Source organism: Stegostoma tigrinum, chromosome 3 (assembly GCF_030684315.1).
Source record: "Stegostoma tigrinum isolate sSteTig4 chromosome 3, sSteTig4.hap1, whole genome shotgun sequence".
NCBI classification, from domain to species: domain Eukaryota; kingdom Metazoa; phylum Chordata; class Chondrichthyes; order Orectolobiformes; family Stegostomatidae; genus Stegostoma; species Stegostoma tigrinum.
The window spans coordinates 60565072-60573702 of NC_081356.1; the positions used below are offsets into that span (position 1 = coordinate 60565072).

Consider the following 8631-nt stretch of genomic DNA (forward strand, 5'->3'; position numbering starts at 1 on the left):
AATTTGAGTGTTATTAAGACAATGTTCAGACAAATTTAGCACTCATTCTTTTAGCCATGACTTATACCATTAGCATAAAATTTGTCTCAATGTTTATACCCTGTTTCAAGAAAATTTAATATTTAAAAATGAATTTAATTGCAGATAATGGCACTGGTAATACAGTATTAAGCTCAGGAGGAGCAGACGTTTTTATAAAGGAACAAAAATGGGCTTCGAGACCATCTAAAAATGATGAAGAAGAAAATACCAGTCCTCCAGCCATACCTGGAATACACAAAAATCAGAAATCATTGGAAGAAATTTCTAAAATGGCAAATGTCTCCATGAAAATGACACATGAGGAAGAGTATTTATTCAGTTCAGAAACGACAGATGAAGCACAGCTATCAAACGCCCTCTCTTCATCTCTTAAGCCTTCTCGGTTAATTGAGAAGACATCGCAGCTTCATGTCATTACTCCTGTAAGATTATCCCGCAAAGAGCTGCGGCAGATTACTGCAACACAAGTGTCCATGAGACGCCCAAGTTTCAGTAACAGCATAAACTCTATTCCGGCAGATTCTACTGAAATAAACAGGAAATCGGTGGACTTCAATAAGTAGCATAAAATTTGATTGTTATGAATCTTGCAACGTTCTTACACTGGAAACAACTGAGCTAATTCCTGATTTAGCTGGGAAAATCTGGTTTAAGGATGTGGCTTGCAATTGAAAGCGGTATTGTTCCAAATGAATTCTGTTCAGAAAGACCCACATCCAGCAATACATTTCTCCAGAGATGATCAGTTCTCCAATCTGTAAAGACTAATGGGAAAAAAAACTAGTCTTGCAGTTCTGCTTCTAACATTTTCATATTGAATTATCAGAAAATTGTAGTATACTACACATATCTCTGAATTGAAGACTAGAATGCACAAATATTACTGGAGTGAATGACGGAAAACACAGTTGGAATAAAACTATAGCACATGAATGGTTACTTACTAAACTGAACTGGGCCATCAAAGGCCACTTATTTCTATCCGAATAACAACACCTCATCTCATCTGCAACTGACACCCATGTATTTTGTTATCTTAACTATTCAAATGCACTCTTGACCAGCCTCATGTTCTACACTCATAAAGTGTAAAAGTCCATGACCTAATTTGTGCCACATCCTTGCCACCAATCATCCCAGTGCTTGCTGATCTACATTAGCTGAGCAGTGTGTTGATTTCTGGTGTTGGTTTTCAAATCTCCCCGGGCCTACTTGCTTCCTTTTTCTGAATCATCCTGAAGCCCTGAATTGTCTGTAATATCTGCATTCCTGCAAGTCTGGAATTATGAACATCCCCAATTTCAAATGCTTCATCATTGATGAGTGTACCTTCAGCTGCCGAAACGTTCATTGTGTAATTCTCTCGCTAAGCCTTTCCTCCTGTCTTCCCTGCTTAAAACCACTCCCTGGCCTAAAATTTCTTGGAATAAAATTTGTTTTAATCCTGCTGTGAAAGGCATGGAGGCATTTTAGGATATTAAAGATGCTAAATAAGTTGTTTCTTTGGGGAAATTGAAAGTAATATAATTTGCACAATAAAAGCATCCCTCTGTAGCTTTTCATAATTTAGAGAAAAACAGAACCAGAAACAGCTTGATTTCGGAATTTCATTTGCATAATCACCTTAGATCATGCTTAAATGTCTGTGAATAACGAGTAGATAAATGGATGGATTAATGCCTTTCAGAAGCTCTGTTTGATGGTCACTCAGCATAACTTCTCAGTGTCTTGTGTTTTAAAAATGCCAGTGGTGAACTTAATACCCCAAGCAGTCTACTTCTTGAAATTGTGTCATCTGCACCAGGGTCAATCCAAGAACCAATACATGCGTTAATAACATTAACATGGCTTAATTGATAGAATATTTCCCTCACTTTAGAGGTTTTTTTAAAATTTGCACTGTTTGGGATCTACCCCAAGAAGAACAGATTACCCATCCATTCTTGAAACTTCCTAATTTTAATTTTCATTTAATTAGAAGGTCTGTGTTATGACTGTGCAAACTTTGTTGATGAACAAGTCAAATCTCTAAGAGATTGTGCACTCAAGCCTCATTACAGAACATGAACTTCGTACTGATCAGTATCAGTGTTGCAGTCTTTTGAATGAAACATAAAAATGAAACCGCATATGATGGTTCAAATAAATGTTTTGAAGGTCCCATGGCACAATTGAACAGTGAGACCAGGGATGCTTCTGATGTACTGGCTATTATTCTTCCCATATAAACATCACTAAAAATGATCTGATTGGCAATTTATGTTGTTTGATGTTCAAATCCATTCCAAACATGTGAGATGAATATATCCTTTTTAGTGGGCCAGATGCAATGAGTTTGAAAACAATTATTTTAGTTCTACTAAGCATAGGTCTATACCATGTAATGCCCTGAACTTGATGCTAATTGGTAGTTTTGCTCAGTTGTTGATAATGGAAAAAATTGATACATCGGTATAGCAGGAGTGCTGATCTGAGGTTGTGGCTGAGGCTTTTCATTAGGACTGAGTAGAAAGAGCTTTACTCACCATTAAATTGGATATTGCTAAATCTGGCTCCAAGCGTGTTTGATGACAGCACTAGTCGGCTCCCTAGAATCAACATTCCTCATCTTGTGTACGGAACGTATTTGCTACTTACTGTTGAATTTTTCCACATAATTCTAGTGAGAAGTCTAAATTCAGATTTTACTTGGTGAAAAACACTTGTGTCATCAAATGTTCTTAATCAGATGACAATACTGTTATTTTGCAGATGTGCAGTTCATGGTATTCTGGCAATCCAAATGTGTTCCATTTCTGTTCCAATGGTGCCATGGTCCAATTTTATTCAGTGTTCTACGTTTTGTTCTTTTTTGTACTTTAAGGAAGGTGTTTTAGAATTCCAGTGTAATGGATTTTTTTTTGTAGAAGCATTTTATGATTACACTTGTTAATTTTATTTAAAGGAAATTTTGTTTTTGTGCAAAAATAAAAGAATGTAAGATTCTCTTGCTGAAATAAATCAATATTTTCAGTAAATGCAGTCAGTACCAGGATCCTTTAAAAATATTAGCAACTATTATGGTTGAAAATTTTTTGATCTTGCAAGGAATTAAGGGCTACAGGGAGAGTGCGAGTAAGTGGAGTTGAAATGCCCATCAGCCATGATTAAATGGCAGAGTGGGATCGATGGGCCGAAGGTCTTACTTCCATTCCTATGTCTTATGGAAAATAATTTTAAATAAAAGTCAATAATGTGAATAATAATAGTTATTTATAATTCAAATGTGTCTTGTTGATGAAATTCATTCAAACATTTTCAGAATTTGGGCCCATTTGTGCTGAGTTGTTAGCAGCCATATGGATTCCAAATCAAATCTAGATGTTATTTTTGTTCGCTTCATTTAACATCAAATTCAAAATATATTTTTGTACTTATTGACTGAGCATTCTAATTCTCCCAGAAAATGCTGAACATGACTGAATCCCAAAATCCCTTAACAGTATTTCTAGAGACTTTTTAACATCACTGACATCTTTATTTTCTGCTTTCATATAAAAAGATAAATAGATCACTGCTACAGTGTAAACTTGATTTGCAACATTTCAGTTAATCCGTTAGGTCTGAGAAAAACTTCATGCCTAAAGCATTTGGAACTGTCTCTTTCTGAATTTCTCTAACATTCTTTCATAATTATATCTATGTAAACACACTGAACAGTAAAGATTATATAGACATTTCATCCTAAATCTCAAATTCACTAGCCAAGTCATTTCTCAAATTTATTCCAGCAAATTCTTTGATTTCTTTTTTCCAAATATCAAAATAATCTGTGCAGCTGCCTTCATGGCTACCTATCATATTCTGACACCAGTCTCCCCCACATCCCCTGCTTAATATCACTCATAATATCCACCTTTCCTCTCAACTCTATTTCCCTTCCTGATCCCATATAAGCTAAGACTATCTACAACTCATTCCTCAGGCATTATCTGTTTAAACCATTGACATCATTCCTACAGAAAGACCTATCAGAAGAAATAGGAGCAGGAGTAGACCATCTGACCTGTCAAGCCTGCTCTGCTATTCAATAATATCATGGCTGAACTTTTCGTGGACTCAGCTCCACTTACTTGCCCACTCACCATAACCCTTAGTTCCTTAACCGTTAATATGTTTACTAATTTTGCCAATTTCCCTTCATTGTCTGGGAGATAAGACTTAACTCCATGCCTAAGACTACTAAATCTTCCTATCTTTCTAACAATACCAAAGCAGCCCAGTGCAAAGAAATGAGTGACATGCTTCAATCTATTAGCCTTCCTTGTTCTCAGCCTCTCTGCAATGTGTTATATAGTTGCCATCCTCGTCCAACATTAGTCAAAGGCAGTCAGTCTGTCTGAAACAAGGCCTTTTCTTTGCTGTCAAAATTGTTACTAAAGTAACACAGTATTCCTAAAATGTAAGTGTAGCTTTAGTTTGTAGTCGTTGAACTCTAATTTTTAAAACTCATAAATCACGGCTTTCTTTGTGATTACCCTCATAAAATGGTAACCTTGGACTGGAGTTTTGCTCTCAAGTCAGGTGCATGAAGTGGGAAATTACCCTACTCACTCCGGTCTTGCAAGGAAAAAGTGCTCCTTAATTGCAGGAGACAAGTGCAGACTGAGACTTTATTATAGAGATAGCAGGAACTGCAGATGCTGGAGAATCTGAGATAACAAGGTGTAGAGCCGGATGAACACAGCAGGCCAAGCAGCATCAGAGGAGCAGGAAGGCTGATTTCGGGCCTAGACCCTTCATTTTCTGAAGAAGGGTGTAGACCCAAAATGTCAGCCTTCCTGCTCCTCTGATGCTGCTTGGCCTGCTGTGTTCATCCAGCTCTACACCTTGTTATCTGGGACTTTATTATAATGTGTTTTGATGTCATACTGCGTTTGGTTTCAAGACAAATTGGTCAAGGGGAAGGCAAAGTCTATGACTATCTTCAGGCTTAGACTTAATGCCATTTATTATGCATCAACATTAAACATTGTTGTACATGGTAATCACAGATACACCCAGGCTCTGATCCTTTGGCTATGTTAGATAAAGACTACTCTTTCTTCTTTGTGTGTTCTTGTCCATGTGCTCTTAAGACTCTTTCCCACTTTAGAGAGTAGTACAGTAAGAGTCTAACCCTAACCATAACCCTTACGCACTTATGCTACGCTCAGTGATGTACAGCTCGGTGACTTCATTGCATAGTTGCTCCAGGGTCCTTTACCCTTGCTCAATAACCCTCCCTAAATATTTATCCCGATCACAAAAATTGAGCAGTAATTACATACACAAATTAGTTACTTAGATTACTTCTTTTTACGACATTTATTGTACACATTTTCGTTACCTGTCCTACCATTGTAAAATCTTTGACCTGATCGGGAAATTATATAACCATGTATAGAGACACTTGAGGTAAAGTTGCTAATTTTATGTCTTTCCTGCTGACTTCTTTTAGATATGGCCAACTGAATTTGTGATGATATAACTGCAGGTGTGAATGAGAATTACAAGGGGATTATACTTGTGCTCTGTTATTAGTATTGGGTACTATTCTTAGCTCCCCGAGGAAGAAATGAAGCAGTCAATCTAAAGTGAAGACATGTACGAGTTTGATTACCTTTCAAAGTGATTTCACAGTTATTTCATAATCTGATACAACAATTTGGGATACTGGTACCGGAAGACACTTCTAACATTTTATGTTCCTGTACCTTTAACCTACGCACAGCTTTAAATCAGATGAACCATGGAATATAATCCAAGATAACTGTGATGCTGGTACCAATATCTAGTTTATATTTAGTTGGATTTACATTTACAGAAATCATTTCTAAATAAATCTATACAATATGACTGCTTCATTTCTCCTGTGATGGAGTAAAATAGGTTTTTCGAAAGTTGTTGTTCTTCATGTTCCCTTCCAGTTTTGAAATATTTTTCAAGATTTTGTTCAGTGGTGTGAATGTACATGTTGGGTTAGAAATGATTTGCTTTGTTATTTGATATGTTGTTCTGCTTGTAGCATTTTTTCAAGAAGTGACTTCTTGCAACAATGAGTAGTGATGATTGTTGGCAGAAGACTAAACAGTTTGCCTATGTGGAGTTTTGGAACCATAACCATCACAAAATATGTGGCATCAGATTGCTTAGGATTGCATATAGATGTTGGCAAATGCAGTATGTTGCTCAGATGAGGAGTCTGTCTCCTCTGGTCAGATGGTTTATTCTGCTTTCGTAAATATGTTCTGTAGAATACACTGCATTGAATGGAACCTTTACTCTATAATGCTTTTAGAACAATTTTCTGGACTCTGTGTCCAGGGTTATTTAGGCTGCTAATTCTCAAGGTAGAAACATTTTGATTGAAGACATTCAGTAACTGTTCCATATAGTATTCAGTAACTCCATTCAGTAACTGTTCCAACTGACCAACGACAATTCTGTGACAAATGAATTCGTCTTTTAAGTTTCCACAACTAAAAGGTTCAGAGTGTGCATTTATGGAACTATCTACAGACTCAACTGAATGTTCTCTCAAATTTAAAATCTACTGTTGATCTTGCTTTTTGGTGCACTTTCTTTGCAGCTGTAACTTAGTATTCCTCACTCTGTTCAATCACTCTATAATTTTTGTATGTTATAACCTGCCTGTACCACACGCCAAACTAAACTTTTCATTGTACCTAGGTACATGTCATGAGAATAATAAATCAAATCACATCAAAAATTTGTTGATGTATGATCTCACCAGTATCTTCTTTGTTCTGGAAGTGAAATATTGATTAAAAGCTGTTGTGTGGTTGTTAACTGTAATTTGTTTCTCATTGATCTGTTATCCATATAAAACTTGATCTGATTTTCTTCCCATTAATTAGGAAGCTGTATTTGATTTGGGCATCCATTCCAGAACTCCTTTGAAATCTTAGGAATTATGTTTTCCAAACGTGTCAATTTGCTGATGTAACAAATGGTTGTGAAAGCTGAGTTGTTTTATGGCAGAGAGATTGGTTTTAATGAATCTTGTTGCATTGTTTAATTGTTGATAGGCTGTATTAGTTGTTGATTATTTTCTTGATTTTGAAGAATATTTTTAGGATCTTGATCTCATACTATACTCATGTTGTTATTTTACGGTATTCTCAGTTGATTAAAGCAATTACTGTTTCTGCTGTTTTGAATTAGTCATATACTGGACATTGAAGAGTGACATAAGTCAGATGGGTGGAAGGAGTGGCAGATGGAGTTTAATTTTGATTAATGTGAGGTGTTGCATTTTAATTGGGCAAATCAGGGCAGGGCTTATACACTTAATGGTAAGGTCCTAGGGAATGTTGGAGTGCCAATTCATAGTTCCTTGAAGGTGGTGTTGCAGGTAGTCAGAATAGTGAAGAAGGTGTTTGGTATGCTTGGCTTTATTGGTCAGTGCATTGAATATAGGGCTGCGAGGTCATGCTGTGGCTGTACAGGACATTGGTTAGGCCTCTTTTGGAATACCGTGTTCAGTTGTGGTTTCCCTGCCATAGGAAAAGTGTTGTTAAATTTGAAAGGTTGCGGCAAAGATTTATGAGGATGTTGCTGAGGTTGGATGGTTTGAGCTATGGGGAGAGACTGAATAAGCTGGGGCTATTTTCTCTGCTGTGTTGAAGGCTGAGGGGTGACCTTTATAGAGGTTTGTAAAATCATGAGCGGCATGGATAGGGTGGATTGCCAGTCTTTTTCTCAGGGAGGGGAGTCCAAAATTAGAGGGCGTAGATTTAAGGTGAGAAGGGAAAGATTTAAAAAGGACCTAAGGAGCAACTTTTTCATGCAGAGGGTGATACATGTATGGAATAAGCTGCTAGAGAAAGTGGTTGAGGCTGGTACGATTACAACATTTAAATGGCACCTGGATGGGCAAATGAATAGGAAGGATTTAGAGAGATAAGGACCAAATGCTGGTAAATGGGACTAGATTAGTTTTGGTATCTGGTTGGCATGGACGAGTTGGACTGAAGGGTCTATTTCTATGTTTTACAACCCTGTGACTCTAAATGCTGTTGTCAATGTAAAGTTTGATTTTCCTTTTACCAGTATGGCTTTCTTCATAGAGATGAATAAAGATATTACTCTTTCAAAATAACTGGAGTATTTTCAAAGATCTGTGGGTAAAACCTTATTAAAATGGCTACTCTAAAAAGGTTCACTAATTTTTTCGGACAGTATTAAAACTGTCTATTTGATGTTATTTTCACTGAGTTTTATTGTTTTCATCCTGAGTTGGACAACAGGTGATCAGATTTGTGTTTTTTACTTTTACTGAATTTTCATATTTTTATATTTTAAATGGATAAACTCAAAAATTCTAACTTGACTACCAAATGTTTGAATTTATTGTCTGAATTTTTGAAATAATATAGATTTCACTAACTGTACTGTTAGGCCTTTGACACTTGGAATTACAATAACAATTCTTATTCCAATTTTTATCTTTCTCAATTGTATGTTCTTTAAGCCTGCTCCTGACAAATGATCATAACTTGCTGTTATTAACTTTATTGCTGAGTAAATAGTTCAGAAAGTTGTTAC

At 36.3% G+C, this 8631-nt stretch overlaps 1 protein-coding gene across 5 annotated transcripts in view; it reads left to right on the forward strand.

Moving 5' to 3' along the window:
- The window catches only part of LOC125451145 (kinesin-like protein KIF27), a 108221-nt gene extending 103489 nt beyond the window's left edge, over nucleotides 1-4732 (forward strand). For 4 of the 5 annotated variants that reach the window (XM_048527922.1, XM_048527921.1, XM_048527923.1 and 1 more), the window contains one exon: nucleotides 145-4732. In XM_048527922.1, coding sequence (XP_048383879.1) covers nucleotides 145-605 — 461 coding nt within the window. In that variant the 3' untranslated portion in view covers nucleotides 606-4732. The remainder of the gene's footprint in view (nucleotides 1-144) is intronic. The other variant, XR_009445571.1, reaches the window with a different exon arrangement.
- The last annotated feature ends 3899 nt before the right edge of the window (nucleotides 4733-8631 follow it).